This window comes from Hippocampus guttulatus, chromosome 11 (genome assembly GCF_054856545.1).
Source record: "Hippocampus guttulatus isolate MCC_2025c chromosome 11, RoL_Hgut_1.0, whole genome shotgun sequence".
Classification (NCBI taxonomy): domain Eukaryota; kingdom Metazoa; phylum Chordata; class Actinopteri; order Syngnathiformes; family Syngnathidae; genus Hippocampus; species Hippocampus guttulatus.
The window spans coordinates 14,566,186-14,585,937 of record NC_141271.1 but is presented as its reverse complement, the minus strand read 5'-3'; the positions used below and the strand labels follow the sequence as shown (position 1 = coordinate 14,585,937).

The following is a 19,752-nucleotide window of genomic DNA, read 5'->3' as shown; positions in this document are numbered from 1 at the left end:
CACCCGGAGAAAACCCACGCAGGCCCGGGGAGAACATGCAAACTCCACACAGGGAGGCCGGAGCTGGAATCGAACCCGGTACCTCTGCACTGTGAAGCCGACGTGCTAACCACTGGACTACCGGGCCGCCCAACGTTTAAACAAAAAAGAAAAAAAAGGAAGACGGGATTTTTTAGACAAAATTTTCAAATAAGGAGCATATAGCCAGAGTCTTAACAGCTTTTTTGTTTTTTGAATCCATAATAGAGCTCTGGTACTGCTTCGTTTCTGCTTCAAAAATTAAGAAAAGAGGTCCCTCATCAGTTTCATGTGACGTATGCATACATTAAATCTGGCTGCGCGCGCAACTCCAAGGCAGGAAACAAAACACGCTTTACAGAACAACATCATGCCGTCCTCATGCTGTGTCGTGGGTTGTCGGAATAGAAAGAACACACACAGAGAGCTCGTCTTTTATGCAATTCCTGCTGGTAGACACCCCTTCGAGAAAAACCGGCGAAAGTTGTGGCTAGAAGCTATACGACGTGAGAATTGGACTGACGCGGCAATTAAGAATGCTCGTCTTTGCAGTGCTCACTTCATCTCTGGTAAGTACTTGGGAATTAGATATAGCATGTCAAATTATATTCTATGTTGTGAAAGACCAGAATAATGTTCAATTAATGAAAGTAACAAATGAGTGAAGCAGTTAATATGTAGTGTTACGATTTGTGTGTGAAGTAACGCTTCAATGCCTCATGCACGTTAAACACAAACATATGCAGCCATACGAACGCCAAATGATAAAAACACGCTTCACAACACACACACAGGTTTGTGTGTTTGCGTGTGTGTGTGTATAAAAATCACTGCATATTTATCATTAAAATCCTTAAATTTAATTTTTTAATTTTACAGGAAGAGTATCCCAGCAATATGGTACTCCAGATTTCGTTCCATCTGTATTCCCAGATAGAGCAGCTGTTTCACAAAGTGGACACTCAAAACTTGCAAGGTAAAACTGTAAAACCCAGCACAGTTATAGTTTGTCTTAAATACGAATTTATTACAAGAAAAATACAGGATAGACTGATGTATGTACACCAAATTTAAAAAGATACATGAGTTTATAAACTCGTGCAGATAGCAATGCATAAATAAGGCGACAGGATACAGAAGTGAGCAGGGAGCTGATCATGAAGAAATGGATATCATGACAGCTGCAGACAGTTTATTGAGCCTTCATTCACAAGTAAAATGAAAATCTGGACGCATGACGACCATTTTGGGGAAATGTGGTTCGTCTTTGGTTGAAGTCGTCTCGGTGCATGTTAACGCATCTCGGCCTAGCTTAATTTAGCTTATCTTAGCCTAGCTTGGCTCGCTAGCCGTAACAAAGAGACGCTTTGTGATCGCTCAGCAGTGAAAATCGTGTAAAGTTGTGCGCAAGGCGGACAGCGGGCTACGACGAGGAACTTTGTTGGGCAAAAGACGACAAGGAGCCACAACGTTGCCAACGACCCGACGCCGTTTGTGAGACGCAGCAGCCGAGAGTTGTGCTTCGTACAGCAGGTTTGCTCCATTTCTTCCTCTCACGTGTGTACTTACTTTCTATTGTTAGGTTTACGATTTTCATCTGTTGTTTTTTTTAAAGGAAAGAAAGAAAGCAAGGCAGCTTTATTTAGTTAACACGAGGCTTAAAAATACACCCACCACTTAAATAATTCAATTAAAACTGTATTGCATGCGAAAGTTCTGTAAAAATGGAACTTTATTAAGATTTTAAAAGCATATTCTATTGTGCATGCTTTCCCCCAACCCCCATTCAAGCCAAATGGCCAAATAATCACCACAGAGGACAAAAGAGAAATGTGAGCTGGTGTTTTTCCTGTATTTTTTTGGTCATATTGCATTACGAGTCGCTCTTTGGGGAGGGCAGGGTGCAATGTTATTTTTCCAACATCATGCAGCCCTAAGTCAATATAATTAAAATCCACCACATCAAAGTCACAACATAGTATGTATTTCTCTTTGTGTGTCCTGTAGACGTTGGTGAACAGTACCCTGATCCTAGCCACCAGGAAACGCCGCCCTTTCCCATTGGAGGAGAAAAAGAGGAGCAGGAGTCCCCTCACGTGAAAGATGAGGAGGAGGAGAAACAAGGGCCTCCTTACATAAAGGAGGAAGAGCAAGAAGAGGACGTCACGAAGTTCCCATGCCCTGGTATCGCTCTCAAAACTGAAGATGAAGGTCCCAGTGAGGCCAGAGGAGAGGCGGAGCCTCCCAGCACCAGGAAGGAGGACGTCACGAAGTTCCCTTGCCCTGTTATCGCTCTCAAAACTGAATATGAAGATGAAGGTCCCAGTGAGGCCAGAGGAGAGGCGCAGCCTCCCAGCACCAGGAAGGAGGACGTCACGAAGTTCCCTTGCCCTGGTATCGCTCTCAAAACTGAATATGAAGATGAAGGTCCCAGTGAGGCCAGAGGAGAGGCGCAGCCTCCCAGCACCAGGAAGGAGGACGTCACGAAGTTCCCTTGCCCTGGTATCGCTCTCAAAACTGAATATGAAGATGAAGGTCCCAGTGAGGCCAGAGGAGAGGCGGAGCCTCCCAGCACCAGGAAGGAGGACGTCACAAAGTTCCCTTGCCCTGGTATCGCTCTCAAAACTGAATATGAAGATGAAGATGAAGGTCCCAGTGAGGCCGGAGGAGAGGCGGAGCCTCCCAGCACCAGGAAGTCAAGTCAACACGTGACAACAGGAGCTGACGGACAATCACCACCAGACGGACTCTTGGCGCCACTCTCAGATGATGACGACGCAACGTCACACTCTCCCCACAATCTAGATGATGATGATGAAGAGTTTGAAGGTCATGTGACATGTCACACTGACAACAACCGCTGGGAATGTTCCGAGTGTGGGAAAACATATGCTTATAAGGGAAGTTTGAAACAACACATGCAAACGCACACTGGAGAGAAACCTTATGCGTGCGCAGTTTGTGGTAAAATATTTTCAAAGGCGAGAATCTTGAAACTTCACACAAGAAAACACACCGGAGAGAAACCTTTTGCATGCACAGTCTGCGGTCAACGATTTTCTCAGAAGGGAAGTTTAAGCACGCACACCAGAATACACACCGGAGAGAAACCTGTTGCATGCTCCTTTTGCGGCAAAAGTTTCTCTCACAAGCGAAGCTTAACAACACACGCAAGAACGCACACGGGAGAGAAACCGTTTGCCTGTTCGGTTTGTGCTAAAAGCTTTCCTGAGAAGGGAAGCTTAAAACTCCACACAAGAACACACACGAGAGGGAGATCTAGAAGGAAGATTTAAAACAACACACAAGGACACATAGTGTTGAAAAGCTTTATCGGTGCACAGTTTGTGGAAACGGTTTCTTTAATAAGAGAAATTTGACAACACACACCAGAATACATGCTGGGGAGAGACCTTTTGCCTGATGGTATTCTGAGCAAACATTCACTCGAAGAAACCATTTGGGCAGCCACACAAGAACGCACTCATACATTTGGACCTGCTTAGTGTGATATCTTCTATTCTCCGGACCTTCTCCCAAGCTTCCTGTAGACAAGTGCAGAGAATGAGCACTCATGGTGAAACACTTCATACGAAACAAATGAAATACTCTTCAAATAAGAGAATGATTGGCACAATAGGCGGTAAGAAATTTGGACCTTTGGTGGCAAGATGGAAAGATGTGAATGTAATCCTGAATAAAATACAACTCTTCACGCGTTGGGACTCATGCAATATATTTATGCTGTAATCTTACATTATGAACGTATCTGAAAAATGAAAGTAATTGTCTTCCTAAATTTGGAACTTCGTCGGAAAGAATGTTCAAAAACCCTGCCAAATTGGAATGGTGAAAAAAGACGGCATCAGAATTAAGCCTTTGGTCCTGCTGTCAGAGCGAAAAGGACTTTTTCTTCGTCAATTATTTCCGTGCATGAGCTTGAAAGGTTAATTTGATCTGTAGTCTGCTGTTTTATGAATATAGCACCACCTGCTGGAAAAACTAAGCAATAAAAACTACAATAATGTGCAAAAATGCTGTCATTTTCATACAGTGTGCAAAAGGTATTTTAAAAAGTATTCAACGTGTTAAAATATCCGCTTTTTATCTTCCAGTCATGCATAACTGCAACAGCAAGTGTTAGGGTGTGGTTAGGTCACATCAGTGTGTAAATTAGCCAAGCTTCTCCATGGAGGTTCACTGCTAAATATTCCCCTTAGATGCTAGTGAGCCGGCAGGCCAATTGGTTCATGTTGTCACATGCCTTTCACCCTGAACAGGTATGGACATCTGACGTAAATGTGATACAGTATTATGCTATGATATACTCTGGATCCAATGGATCTCACTGGAATGCTCCAAAAAGTCAAACAGTTGGAAGTTCATACCACATTTTTCCTGGAAAGATCTGCCTTGGAAACTGAACATTACTTGGACAGCAAATCATCATCATCATGTCATGCGATGCTTTCGTAAATCTTGTGAGGACTCACTCACAATTGTTTGGGGCTTGGTACCAGTGAAGCAAAGATGAAAGGTGTGATGATGACCATCTCGAGCAGGAAATCAGGGATGGTGCTACACTGGGGCTAAGAGGCGCTATAGCCCAGTCAGAAATCTGTTCAAGCCCCAGTGAAGACCGTCCAGCATTTTATTTGATATTTTAAAATGTATTTACTTTCTTTCTTTTTTTTTTTAATCCTGGAGAATTCCCTCCGGGAAATTGACGGCAATTTTATATATCACGTGCGCTCTGCTGTTGGGGAAGAATGTTGTGTCCTGACAGTCTCACCCTGACATTCCCGCGACATTCTGGGTGTCCAGTTGCTCCTGGTCCCATTCCATACACACTCCGGCAGCAGTTAAGAGTATTGGGGCAGCAGCCGCCTTCACTCAGACCTCAAAATAGCACAGAGGCTGTGTGACGGGTGGGCAGGGGGTGTCCAGAGAGGAGTCATATGCACAAAACAGTCAACAGTCATACATAGAACAGTTCGACACGCTAGTGTGGATGTGCCCCAACAACGTCTCAACATTGTCACTTGCGTCCAGTTGCTGTAGTTGACCGAGCGTGTTTCCAGAACCACTCGAGCTTTATTTTCCCTCCTGCGTTGCCATGAAGCTCAACGTGGCGTTGTTTTTTGCGGGTCTGTTTGGGGCCCTGGCGGTGGTCTTCATCCTGCTCTCATTCGGAACCGATTACTGGCTGCTGGCCTCAGAGAGCTGCCCTCCACTTTCTGATGACGGCCACACCGCTGAGAAGGTAGGGGATAACGGAACAGAAGTTGAATGACTACAAGGCAAATGATTTGTAAGTCAAATGTCAAATAAAACGTGGCGGTCAAACCTTTATCATGCATGACCTAAGGGAACCTCACGAGAGCTCAGTTTAGGGAGCATTTATAGTAAGGGTGGGCAAACCTGTGCTCCTGGGCCACATCTGATTTATCATATGGAGAGATGAGACCCTTCATGTGTAGATGAGGTAAAACGAGTTGTTCAAATGTGATTGACTCATCAGCGTCCAGAATCAGAATGACCATATCGTTTGTTTAAAACAGCCATGCAATTTTGCCTAAAAGTCTGCTAGCTTAATGCTAACACACGATGGGGAACAGCGTTGGCAAGCTAAGGAGTAGCGCAGGTGTGGCAGTGTTGTGATACTTTAAGACGTAGTCACTGCTAGCCATTGGAGAGCATTTAGACATTTTCAAGACCAGGAAAAAAAAAAGTTTGATTCTGCCTTTTTTGGTCTTTTATAATCAGCAGTAGCAAAAAAAAAAAAAGTAGGTTGCACAAAAGGCAGCCATTTCCCCCAGTGGACTCGCAAACTATGCTGATCACATATCAATCTCACCAATTGGTGATTGTGCATCAGTTAAGTTCTTTCCAAGTGCAGTGGAGTAGCATCAGACGCTCACCCCACCCATCACCGTTGAAAAAATGAAATATAGACAGATAAACAGATATTTGTCAATGGCAGTGACTAAGCGACGGATATTTGAACGCAAACGGTGGAGCAACATATATTGATAAGTAATATAACAATACTCATGGATCCATATTCTTTATCTTCTTCAAAGATTACTGGCATACTGAGGGTGGCATGAGGATCGCCATGTGTATCAGTATGCTGGTTTTATACTGCCCCTGGTGGCACACATGGTGGTCACACATACCAGAAGAAGCAACAGAACGGCCTTTAAATTGAATCACAAAATGCGGCCAAAACGGTTTACTTGTTGTAGGATTGGAACAAATCATTGCCATATTTACATTGTATCCAAAGGGGGGCTGCGGGGGGGGGGGGGGGGGGACTTGGTTGAAAGTCATCGGCGTCACTCAACAAGTTATGTCTAACTTTGGAGGCTCGACTGTGTATGCTTGGTAGTCACATTCCAGGTGGTTTCTCCCAGCCTGCAAGCTCCAATAAGGAGATGAAATGCATGGCAGAGAGGCCTCGCCATGGGACTTGTTCATGTAAGCACATTCACAGTTGAGTGTGTGTGTGTGTGCGTGTGTGTGTGCGTGTGTGTGTGTGTGTGTAGCTATGCAAAGCTTTCAGCATGATAAAAAAAACAAATACCAGCGGTGGAATCATGTCGGATTAAATATCACCAATGAGAACACACATCTCGCTTTAGAGCAACGGAAGCATCTTGCTTTTGGTTTTGACGATAGCTCTGTGATATATAAAGAGGGGGATATAATGTAAATACAGTACACGCTTAGCCACAGCTGTTATTAGTTACTGGGTGCATCTTTCACTCAATGGGCACATCATCAGGAACTCTTGCACTCTTGCCGTATCACAAACTTAGCCGTTACAAAATAATGCTCACGTTTGAGATGTTGAATTGAATATGTATTTTATAGTTCCTATAGTTGGCTGAGGTCAAAATATCACTAGAATTTAAGCACATTGTCTCATCTCTGACAGATTCATTCCAAAGTGAAAAACATTCAGCCCTACTACAGTACACCCCCTCACCGTAGCCCACAGGCCCCTGCGTGTGATGACACAGAACATCTCATAATTCCTCGATTCTTTTTTTTTCCCCCTCCAGCTTGGCGACATGTCGGTACAAAACGCCACCGACGGAGCCATTTCGTACCACGAGGGCTTCTTCTGGAGGTGTTCTTTTGTAGGCAACGTGCAAGAAGATGACCTGCAATGGACACTTTGGTTCAGTAAGTCAGATTTTGGGGGACTCATTGATTGGCAATACGGTCAATGTAGGCATCTTTATTGTTGTTTAACATTGTGCCTATGAAAAAGAAAATGATTTCTACATGTATTCTTTTACTGATTCATAGTATCAATCAAACAATACAATAATGGGCATGATGATAAATCGCAGTAATCTAATCTCCACCTGAGAATACCACCTGCGATTGCTTCTTTGTATGCATGTGCGCTCCGATTGGCTGGTGATCATTCAAGGGTGTACCCAGCCCCTAGCCCAAACTCATCTACAATAGTTTCAAGCCCTCCCACAACCCTAACGAGAATAAATGCTGTCGAAAACTGATGACGAGAATATATTCATTCATTTCATTTCTATTTGGGTTTTCCTCCGCAGCAAATCAGCCTCACCTCAAAGTGTGTATGCACGCCTACCTCTTCCCATTTCCGGTATCCCAACACACACACAACGCCACGGCTTATGAATCTGCCATCAGTAGGTGTCTGTATACTGTATTTGATTTTATGATCATTCCGCAGATCCATTTGCAATAAGTGTGTTTTTCTTGTCAGTATACAGAGGCTTCTGGAGCATCTTCATGCTGATTGGCGTGGCGGCCGCGCTGCTCGCCGGCTTCTTTATCATTTGCGCAGCTCCCTTCGCCAGCCATTGCTTGTACAAAACGGGAGGTGGCTTCTTTCTGGCATCGGGTGAGACTTTCAACTGAATATTATTGATCCCTGTACAGTGCTGCGAAAACGTGTCTCCTCATTTCATATGTATCGCACTTTAATGTTTTGAAAAAATCATAACTATTTGAAAATCTCACAAAGACAGCCAAAGTAAGTTTAATATGCAGATGAGTGAATTTAATAATGGGGAGAGGGTGGGAGGGTTAAACCCAATCTGACCCAATCACAACAAGTCATCCAGGTCCTGAAGAAGCAAAGCAGCTCCGGACCTTGTCACCACTTGTTTGAATCTTTGCATGATGTTCTTTTTATCAGATGCTGTTTTTTTTCACACCAGATATAATGGGTTCCACACCTTCCAAAAAGTGGCTTTTGTCCACATAGGTCCTGACAGGTTTAAAGTTGTCTTTAATTTAGAAACACAATTTACTTGGGCTGCGTTTGTGAGATACTGATATGAGGATGATGACCTGCATGCAAGAAAGAAATATATATACATAATTCAGGACATGGGCAAATACTTTACTGTATAGTGACACAATCCTGATCGTTATTAGGTTTCTTCTTGCTGTGTGTGGTGGTGATGTACGTGCTGTGGATCGAGGTGTTGGACGTGGTGGACATCTACGTGAATTACCGGCGTTCCACCATGTGTTCAGATTTCCAGCTGACCCTCAATTATGGCCTCTCCTTCATCTTCGCTCCCATCGGCATCTTTTTCTCTCTGCTGGCTGGCCTCCTCTTCCTCCTGATTGGCCGAACCATCAAGAACCACTAACTCTGCGGAATCAAAAGGGAAACGTTTGGAAATCAGAATACATTCAAGAGTTAATGAGTTAGAATACTGTGCAAAAGACTTAGACTACGATGCTACATTGACAATATATAACTAGAAAGAAACTCATTAGAGACTGCTCTATTAACAGGGATATACTTCCCTGTTAATAGAACAGTCATAGCTATGTGACCCACTGCACCACCCCAATCGGTAGTGACCTGGCTCTTTAAAAAAAAGTAGCATTAATTTTTCCAATATGCAACACATCTTCTTCATAGATGATTTTAGATGATTATTAATAAATTTATACAGCCCAAAAATAATAATTGAGATTTCTTTACCTTTTTATTCTAAAATAAAGTACTTCTTTCCAAAAGGAAAAAGTTGTACATTTTTTATTGATACTGTCAAAGAGAAATCATTAACAGGTCACAATGGTGGTTGTTATGATTGCTGGGGATCAGTGGCGTTCCGTCAGGGCCAGCAAGGCCTTCTCTGATGGCCTAAACATTCTCAGAAAAGTAAATTTAATAAATGTACTTTTCTGAGAATAACATACATTTAATTTATGTTATTTTATTTTCATAAATATGTTAACAAAATTATTCTCTGTATTCTTTGCGTCATATTATTTCCACTTCGAATGGAACTCGATAAATAACTGATTTATTATGGTAGAGTTTTTAACCAATCATATTTCAGATAGCTTGTGTTGCCAGGTAAACAAAACTTGCTCGGGGCCTTCAGATTAAACAGAGCAGGCCCCAGTGCGCTCTAAATGAACGGGCACAGTCAGCTTGCAATAGCCAATCAGATCACGAGTCTGAGGTACCATGGCCAGCTCGAAAGGTTTACGTCGACACTGGATGTGCGCGTTCGGTGATTGGATTAGCGCCCGCTAGAGGGAGCTGTTGCTGCATTTTGACCCAAAATGGCCGAAGGAGAAGACGTTGATCTGGTTGCAGGACTACTTTCCACACAATTTTCAAGACGGACCTTCCACTGGATTTACCAATTGAAGTTGTTTTACCAAGGCAGCAAGGAAACATCAGAGCACGGCTGGGCACTTACAAGCTACGGTGAGTTTAAAAACGTTTGGGGACAGTCGCGTAGATCTGCAGCTCAGTGAACAGGCACTACATTGGTGAGTAAATGAATTTTATTTTACATTTCTTCCTGTTATTTTATTTCGTTGGTATTATTGGTCACGAAATAAAATGACAAAGATACAAAAATGTATCAAATAAATCAGCTCACCTGCAATTTATAATGGCGCATTGTAATCAGCTGCATGCACTAAAATTCGTTCAATCTCAGCTGCTCAACATTTTCAATTATTTGCTGTTGTATAGCCTATTCTCAAAATGCAAATGATCTCTTAATTTTATTTCAAAGAATAGTTTGTTATTGTGTGGTTGGTGTCTTATATGAAACTGCGACATTGCGCAATTTATTGGACAGACTTGTTTATGATCACACAGCGTAATTTGGGTGGCATTTTATTTAGTATTTTTAAATCATGTTTTTATTTTTGACTATCTGTAAATGTAGTTTCCTGCTCTTAATTGTGAATGCATACTTGATGGTTTTAAATGCTCCTGAAATTAAGTGCTGCCTGACGAGCCTAAATAGTTGTCATGTATGTGACGTCACTGAAGGCCTAAGGTTGAAATGCACGGCCCGCCACTGCTGGGGATGGACCTTTACTTCTCATACAGATCCTTGATTATTAAAATATAATCGGTCATTCCTCAGCTCATACGATGCGTGAAATACTGTAGTCCTTTTTTAATTCAAATGGTCATCTGTCTGCACGCTCAGAACACAGAAAAAGACAGCATTTTGTACATATACATGATGGTTGCAGTTTTATTCTCAATTTAGATATTTAGATTTTTGTACTCACAATGTTTTGTTTTGTTTTTTATCTGTGAAAGATGGTTGAAATCCCTGTTTGAGTATTTAACATTGCCGACCCCTGATCTGTACTATTTTCTTCACATGTAGTTTGTGTGGGGTTTGTTTTTAATGTGATGGCAATACAAAATGTCACAGTGGATCCAAAAAAGTTTAGTTGTTTATATATGTTTATTAATAATTTACAAAGTTGTTGAAACATCATCATTGCCTTTATAAAGAAAGAAGTTTATGAAACCTCCTTAATATTAGTTTTACTGTAAACTGGTAGACCAAGGGAGAGTATAGTCAGTACATAGTTACACAAGTATTTCAATATGTACCCAAAATTAAAAAACATCAACAACAAATCAAACAATACAGTACTGTGTCCACCTTATGTGTATAGTATTACGTTTGTTGTGTAGCAGGATGATTTTTTTAGAAATTTTGTGTAAATAAATACATGTGTATTTGAATGAGTGTCTGACGTATACTGTACAGTATTTGGGTCTCTCAAAACATTTTGTTGTTGGGGAGAAAAAAAATAAGTGGCCGGCGACAACTCCAGGGTGTACCCTGGCACTCAACCAAAGTCACCTGCAATAGGTTTTGACCCACCGGTCAGTGGTAAAGTGTCTGTCCGGACGGAACAATGAAGAGGGGGGGAAATTCTCCAAATGGCCACAAGGAGGCAGTGTAGTTCCATCTGAGCCTTGGCCTCAGCCCCCAGAAGAGAGAGGCAGACGCCCTATTTTGCTTCTGCAGCCTCCATGTGGAGTGCATGTGGTGTTATGCATCTCATCGCAAGTTGAGAGGCAGCATGAGAGGAAGATGAAAGAATTCACACCTCCCGGCTGACAGACGGATGCTAATTTCACTCATGAATGGAGCATTTGATCGGGAATAAATGGTCGCCGCCGTTGAATCTCATGTGTCTCAATCAACTGTTCGCCTCTTTTCCATGTTAATAATACGCTTTTTATCTATATAACTTGTTGTTGCTGGTAAAAATGGGGATCGGCACGTCCAAAATCCACGGAGGATGTATAGTCCATTGGTGTTCACGTTCTCCAAAGGACTGCACACAGAAAAACTGAAGGATGGGAGGTAGCCATATTGATGTTCTTAACCTTTTCTTTTTCTTTTTTTTTTTTTTAAATTGAGCATACTCAAACTAATCTAGAAGCTCTGGATATACCCACAAATAGATACAAAGGTACCTTGAGATACGAGTGACACAACTTTAATCTGTTTATTGCCAATCCAAGTGATTACTGTCAAACTAAACATTAAACAAAGTGAATTACACATTGTAGTCAAAGCAACTACACAATTTGCCCTATACTACCTTCATGCTAACAAATGACGAAAACATCATGGTGGGCTGCATTTGAGTAGCATTTTTAAATTATTTATTTATTTGTGATGGGAAGCAGTGACTGCAAAAAGTGTGACAGTAACCATACAACAGGCTCTTGATTCCACCAAACATTTTTTAGCAGCTTTAGCAGACGGGTGTCAACAAACAAGCTGGCGAGCGATAGTGGTGAAATGCTGTAATACATCATCAGTTGAGCGAAACAACATCAACAGTTTGTTGTTAGCCAGCGAATACAAAACCACAAATCGTAACTTTGTGTGACCTATTCCTGTTGACTAATAAATGATGCTTGAAGAATTGATGGAATATCAAACTCGTGGTCATTGTACTGCATATATCACAGCTGTGGGTATCTTCGACAGTCGTGATACGTACTCCAACTTTCTCCTACGTTCAAAAAAATATGCATGTTAAGTTCATGGAAGCCTCTAAATTGTCCATATGTGCGAATGTAAGTGTGAATTTTTGTTTGTCTTTATATTTTTGCATCGTGACCATCCAGGGTGTACTGTTGGCTCTAGATCAGTCGGGACTCGATGGGATAAGCGGGATGTGAAAAAAAAATGGTAGTATACACGGTAAAAAGGATAACAGCTTAACTTTTGACTGTATGTGGTTCAATAAAAAAAGAAGAAAAAAACGCAGGGGGCCACAAATGACTCACGGCCGGAGTTTGGACCCCTGATGTGATCCAAAATTGCAGCGTATACTTGTAGAGGACAAGCGCAGTTCAAAACAAGATCGTACCGCCAAGGTTGCTAGATGCTAATATGATGTAAGATGTAATCACATGATTAGTTTAGCGTCTACTTGCAGGAAAAAAAAAGTCTCTTGAGGATGATGTTTCTTATCTGCTTCACTTCCTGGTTTGAATGAAATCGTAATAAGATTAAAAAAGAAAAAAAGTCTCTCTGCACTATATCCCCAGCTTTTAATGCTGGTGTGCGGCATGCGGCCTTCCAATGCGCCATGTCATCAGAGTGGGAGTTCCAGCTGAATTGAACACTGTTCTGCATGATTGCCCGTGATAATTGTGTGTTGATAGGGAGCGCCGGAGATGGAGTGTAATTTCCACCGAGAGATTCCTAAACAAATACCTGATGCAAGGCGAGGCGGCGGTGGCAGCGGAGAGATGGGGAAGGAGGTGAGGAGGAGAATAGAGGATGAGGCGAGACACTTGATGATGAAAGGGCGGAATGGGAGCACGGCGAGGAAGCAGATAGGATTGAATCAAGTGGGATGGAACTCGACAGAAAAATGCTCGAGAACCGAAAGATTTGCCACAAATGTCTGTCGGAAACATTGAAATAAAAAAAAAAAAAAAGGAAATACAGTCAAAAGGAAAAACAATCATACCTCAATTTACAAGTGACCCAACTTAAAAGATGGTTTTGGAGAATCTTGGCTGAATTTTCTGGCACGCCAAAAATTTGGGTTTATGTGCGCTAGGTGGTGGCAATGAAGTTTGGCAGCTTGGGAACTATTCTTCAATAAGGAGGCCAGATGCTTACTTTCTTGCCACTCCCAGTTGAAGTTTACTGAAAAACTAAACCTAAAACAAAGAGAATTAAATGTTGTGTACTAAAACAAACCACTTAACTTAGCCTCACGAAAGTCTGCTAGCTTAATGCTAACACACACACTGCGAAATGCCAAAGGCAGAATAACAAAACTTGATGGATGTTGCGGTAGGTATAACCCTTTGATGTGAAATGTCGTCAACGGGAATCCTAATGAGGAGTGCCACTGATGTAAATTTAGGCCAACTAAATTTTTTTTTTCAAAAATGGTGGTCGGGGGAGAAAACCCTTGACCAATTCTGGTTTAATCATTCAAAGTAAAACAAAACACTCACTATGGCCAGCAGATGACAGCATTCGGTCTCTTTGGGATGAGATCATCATCGATCAAAACAATGCTTGACTCTTTTAAATATGGCAGACCTCGGGAAATTCCACTTCAAGCAACTTGTGGTTGATCAAAGTGTTTGTCATGGTAAAAGTTTTTGTCATGTGCCAAAAAAGAAATAAGACGCCAAAGTTTTCTCTAAATGTAGAAGAAGAATCGAAGAACTGTTTAAATGTTTGAGAGGTCACCAAAGCAAAGATTATTATCATAAAAGTAACTAAAATATACTTTTTTTCACAAAAAGCTTGTGTGTGTGGTGGGGAGGGGCATTGTTTGGTCAAAAATAGATGATTTGGGTGAAACCAAACCACGTTGAACCTGCTGAATAAATATTAAAATTCCAGTAAAAAACCATTTCTTATGATGAAAGAAGAGAGTCTAATCTTTCATTTGGTAGTTTCTCTGTTTACATAAAACACAATATTCTGTGATTGACTGGCACTTGAAAAGCTCTCGTTTTTTTTTCTTTTTTTTTTAAACCCTGTCAGGGACAGCGGTTACTACGGTACAGTGGACAGCTTATCAAATTATCGGGTTACAGGGTGCATGAAAGGGTTAAATGGCTGACTTTGAAAGAGTCAAGCAACAGATATTTGAACACAAAAGATGCAGCAACACATGAACAGAGACAATACGCAGTCGTAATACTCACCGGCATATATGTTATTGTTACTTTTCCTGAAAAAGAACGACTATTGCAGTAACTTACTGGGCTTCAAAGGGACCGTCTTTGTCGTGTATTTATTTTGTAAGTAAAATACTGTCCCTATAGCTAAGGTGCGCACAACAGAAGGAGTAGCACAATGTCAACGGGCGTCTTCAGGCAGCACCCTGAACTGGTTCCCAGCCAATTGCAGGGCACACATAGATGAAAAATAAACACCTGGTGACAATTTGGAGTGATCAATCAACCTACCGTGCATATTTTTTGGAACGTGGGAGGAAACCAGAGTAGCTGGAGAAAACTCACGCAGACATGGGGAGAGCATGCAAACGCCACACAGGAAGGCCGGGGGCCTGGTATTGAGCTGGAACTGTGAACCAATTATTAAGTAGTTTCATATTTACGTTCGCTGATATGACACAACTCTTCATATCGACTATGCGGCTGATTCAGTCGTGGAGGTGAGAGGATGGAGGAAATTCATGAAAAAAAACAACTTGACTTTCTGATGACAAATGGAAAAATTTGCATGGCGGTATTACTTTTATTTCTGACAGCTTACAAGGTGAGTAAATAAATAGATAGACGCGTCCACGATGGGGCGCAAGGCAGACGAGTTTGGCCGTTTGAGTTCATGAGGATGCACTCATTGCCCGCGAGTGTGTGTTAGCAGTTATCATAGCTCATCTCCCAAATGCGTCCTAATCCCACACGACACGCAGGTCAGGCTCCATTTAAATACCATCATACGGCCAATGTATTTGCATTGCATGAACAGTATGGCAAGTCGCATTACACACCGCCGTCCTCTTTGGAGATAGTTTTACATAATTCCCCATTGGTGACTGAAATCATGAATAGACAATGGGCTGTATAATTGTGGGGATTTACAATTCAGAGGACTCCATCATCGTGTCATCACCATGCATAATTCAGAGCCGGGAATGCGGGGTGGGCTCCCGCGTCGCCCGCTTCCCCCCACCAAAAAAATGAAACCCGGGTCACCAAACAAACAATTGGAAAATCGACGCTTTTATTTGTGCAAAACCACCGACAGTGTAACGTTGCATTTTAATTGGACCACAAAGCATCGCTTGTCTGCTGAAAAGTAGATGCACCGTGTCCCGCTCCCATTTTGCTTTCGGCGTATTACTAGCTCACCCTTTAACTTTGAAAATCGAAAATCTCACGTGGATTGAATTGTAAACCAATTTCGAATGAATATGACGACAACTGATAATGCAAGAGAAGTCCTCCCCGTCAGTGGGACCGGTTCACTCTCTCTGTGTGGAAAGGGGCCAATTTATCGATGGGAGCCCTCAGAAAACTTTGTAAACATGTCAAAATGAGCGAAATTGTTTGGAGCAGAGGGAGGCAAAATATGAAAACCACAGGAGGAAAAAAACGGGAGGAACGAAGGGGTTAAGGACAGTAATGAAATGAAGCATGAGATGCATTACATCATTTAGAACATTGTTTAGTTGATAACTTGCTCTTGAGTGAATGTTAATCAGTAAGAAAAACTCAAACAAAACAGCTTTAGATGTGTGTAGCTGTTTATACATTTATATAAATTATATGACTTTTTGGGATGTTCTGCTCGAAAAAGAATAATGTAATCTATTTTATATACCCCCCCCCCCCCGTTTATCCTTTTTAAATGTTGGCGCATTCTTTTATTTCTGAAAATAAAACAAGGTAAGGTTCTTGAACAAAATTGGGCAAATTTGCCTCTGTATCTCTTGGGAAATTCCATTTTCTTGCTTTTTCAGAATATTGTGATTAGAAAAAAAAATGACCAGATGAACAAAGTGAATGTTTTACAGCTTTTAAAAAAGTGTGATTTAAAAAAAAAAACAACAACAACACTTTTTTGGAATTTAGTTTTTGATGTTTTTTGTCCTGGATTAAGACCAAAAAGTGAGCGAAACAAAATGACTGAAAATGGTTTTCATATAAAAAAAAAAGGACTCTTTTCTAATTGGGAGATACAGGCTTTTAACAGTACAGTGACCATATGTTTTGCACGTTTTTTTTTTTTTTTTTTGCAAGTTCACAGCAAACTCCTTGATGTGTTAAAACTTCCATTTGAGCCACTGAGAGCTCCACCTGCAACTAACACCCCCCCTCCCCCGCCCCTCCACTTGCACCCTCATATCCTCTGGCCCCCCCCCCGTCTCACTTTGTGCATACAAATGACATTCCAAAGTGTGCATGGATGGCTCTCGTTCATAGTCAAGGTCTCTTGTTTCAAAGGCATGCTAATGTCTTTCTCTTTTAGTGTAGGAGTTGATTTGGACTCTTCAACCGGGTTTTCCCGCTTGCATATTCATTCCCGTTTTACTATTTATCCGCAAACGTTCGGCAACACCCCGCTAAAAAGTCGTCTCGTTAAAAAAATAGAGGGCTCGTTTTATTGCAAAAACAGTTGACATTTGGAGGGAAAAAGTTAGAGCGTTCTTCAGTTTATCCAAAATTTGGGGAGGATCAGGCAGCATTAACGCCCCCGTGCTGTTGATTTGGACTGCAAGCTTTACCTCGGGCAATTTATTAATGCACAAGTACAAACAGCTGATGGAGTCCGTCATAAATATTCAAATGTGCCTCTTGCATATCATTTTTATCTGGCCTGAAACTATACCGTCAAAACAGTCATTATCCTAAACAAGGTGTTATCGTCATATCTGATTGTTTTTAAATGTTTACCCGTGCTGCCAAATAATGCGTGCGACTCGGATTACTTTACTGTTACTGCCAATGGATTTTAATTTATTTCTTGGGGAATTATTCACTATTTACTGATATACAAAAAGATTCTTTAATGAATATATGGTATTTACCGAATATCATATCGGTCATGCTATATTTTTCGACAAATGTCATATTCATTGATTTATTTGTGGATGCTTGATAATCCCTAGGATTGTATTGATATATTTTAGATTTCTTACGAATTCATTATTTTTTTCATGGTCATGACATATTGTTGGATGAATAAAGACTTTTTTTTAAATGAATGATATTCAATCTAAACATTCTAATTAAATTCGTGACACAGTTGGTCTCTACATACTATTTCCTGAAATAAATATAGCAGAACTTTGCTGTGCTCGTTTTATTTGATCTTCAACAAAAACACATGGCACATATTTTAAGAGTTGTTTTCTTCATGCGGTACAAATGGATCACAGATTAGGACAATCATATTGCTGGTAATTAACATGTGACAGATTTGTGCGGGTTAATATGTAGTTCTCTTTAATCAAATCATCTCTCTGGAATCTAAAATGAACCCCTTCAGGGACAGCGGGTACTAGATTGGACAGCTATTCACATGTTGTTGTCTCTTATATTAATTCATCTTAATGTCACGGTTGTGCATCAACCACAACAATGGACCCTTATGTGTGTTACCATCCACTGCCATTGTTATTACTTTTTTTTCCATCCCTAAAGACTAATAACAACACGAGAAAAAAAAAGCCTGATGTAGGTTATTATCATTTGTGCATGAAAGGTTTAAACTCAGCATAACAAATCTAGCAAAAGTATGCGCAACTTTGAACATTTGCTCTACTCCCCGTCTTATAAAACGCAGGTAAACTGTTCAAAAGAAGAAATTACGAGCAAACATTTTCCAAAAAGGTAAATTGCAACACGTCCTCAGGTCTTCCACTGTGTTGAACCGAAAAGCCCTCAGACTGTTTTGATGTTTATTAATGCCATCTTGCAAGAGAGCGCTGTCATATCGGTTTGTCTTACACATGTCGCTGCGTATAAACGCGTCAAAGGGGAGGGGGAAAAAACCCCAACCTAAAACAGCTTACCATATTTAATCGAGAGAAATTATGTACAACTCTAATGCAACTATTCAAATGACTCCTACTCCCTTTGTCTGGCTCTTCATGTGTATTCATAAGAGCGGCGGACTCACTTCATTAGAGCAACATTTATGAAAATGGCGTATTAGGCATTTAAATGATTGCAAAGCAAATACGGGCCCGATTATTAACAACTGAACTACACCGCTGCTGACATTTGAATCGCATCGCCCGGGCTGTAATGTCGGTGACGTGTGGCTGAAACTTATTTCCTGGATGCAAACAACACTGACAAGGAGATGAACTCTCTCGCGTGTGTCTTGAGGTTACACACAAATATAGAAAATGTACGGTGAAATACCGTTAAAGTTAGAAAAATTAAAAAGAAAAAAAAGAGAGAAAGCATTGTAACATCATTGCATGCAGGAGCCAGAGAACAGAAAGAGAGTTTCACCACACACGCTTACCCGACCATTTTGCTTGAAATCCTCTTTGGATCGTCTTCCCAGTAGGAGAAGGAGGTCATCCGACGTCGCTCCCCGAACAAGAGACGTCTTGCTCAACTGCCGGCTGCTGCCCGTGCGCTTTTTATATACGGCTTTCGACGCGCAAAAATTATACCTTTGACCTCGAGTGGGGCTGACATTCTCTGAAAGTAAAATCAAACTGTCGAGTTTTGCAATGGTAAAAGTATACTTTGTATTAATTGAAGTATAATGATATCCCAGGACGAGCGGTCGCGGTGAATAATGTATCTCAGCGCAGATGGTTAACGCTCATGTATTCATGTATTCATTTTGACTTATCATACAGCAATTGAGCTTGCCCTTATACCTTAATACTTTTATTTAGATTCACTTTTACATACTTGATGCTCACGAGCGGGGTACCTCAAAAAGAAGACGGCCACTTTCCCTCTTGAAAGTTTTAGCAAAGTTTCGGCACGTAAAGCTGAATAAACTAGCATTGGGCCCGCGGGCGGTGACATCGCAGGCCAGGGGGACCACGCAAAAGGCCGGTAAATGTTACCACCGATAAATAAACATTATTTAAAAGACGTGTCAGCTCCTGTTAGGTCGCCGCCGTGCTTCATTTGTTCCGCTGCTGTGAGGGTATGAGGAATATTTAATCAAGTCTTCCGAGAGACATGAATAATCACACGTGGACGAGCGTACGCAGACGATGTTTAATATTTACATACTAACGAATCACTTTTGATTTCGGAGGGGGAACATTAGCAAGGATGAGTGTTCGCTCAGAAATAATCTAGTTAAGGCGAGATACAAGAACACGTTAATGAAGCAAATTCAAGGTAAAATTCATGGCAATATTTTCCGAAACCAGGACAACATGATGGCTAAAATGTGAAAAATATTTGCCAGAAAACATCGGACAGTTCCGAGG

The 19,752-nt window shown here is 41.3% G+C and overlaps 2 protein-coding genes and 1 long non-coding RNA gene across 4 annotated transcripts; 2 read left to right on the top strand and 1 right to left on the bottom strand.

Moving 5' to 3' along the window:
• Nucleotides 1-346: 346 nt before the first annotated feature.
• LOC147198258 (uncharacterized) lies at nucleotides 347-3,736 on the top strand. The gene is made up of 4 exons (XM_086123707.1): nucleotides 347-587; nucleotides 898-994; nucleotides 1,400-1,551; nucleotides 2,026-3,736. The coding sequence occupies exons 1-4, from the start codon at nucleotides 389-391 to the stop codon at nucleotides 3,312-3,314; spliced, it is 1,737 nt and encodes a 578-aa protein (XP_085979833.1). The 5' UTR covers nucleotides 347-388; the 3' UTR covers nucleotides 3,315-3,736.
• On the bottom strand, nucleotides 2,672-18,901 carry LOC147198256 (uncharacterized). 2 transcript variants are annotated; one of them, XR_015102262.1, is made up of 6 exons: nucleotides 18,816-18,901; nucleotides 8,535-8,677; nucleotides 7,010-7,187; nucleotides 4,811-5,273; nucleotides 3,517-3,563; nucleotides 2,672-2,819 (listed from the first exon to the last, which is right to left on the bottom strand). It is a non-coding gene; the product is annotated as an uncharacterized LOC147198256 (long non-coding RNA). The 2 variants fall into 2 exon arrangements; XR_015102261.1 differs by lacking the exon at nucleotides 2,672-2,819 and having other exon boundaries at nucleotides 3,506-3,563.
• On the top strand, nucleotides 5,135-10,993 carry tmem182a (transmembrane protein 182a). The gene is made up of 5 exons (XM_086123708.1): nucleotides 5,135-5,281; nucleotides 7,086-7,209; nucleotides 7,602-7,700; nucleotides 7,778-7,915; nucleotides 8,455-10,993. The coding sequence occupies exons 1-5, from the start codon at nucleotides 5,135-5,137 to the stop codon at nucleotides 8,673-8,675; spliced, it is 729 nt and encodes a 242-aa protein (XP_085979834.1). The 3' UTR covers nucleotides 8,676-10,993.
• Nucleotides 18,902-19,752: the final 851 nt, after the last annotated feature.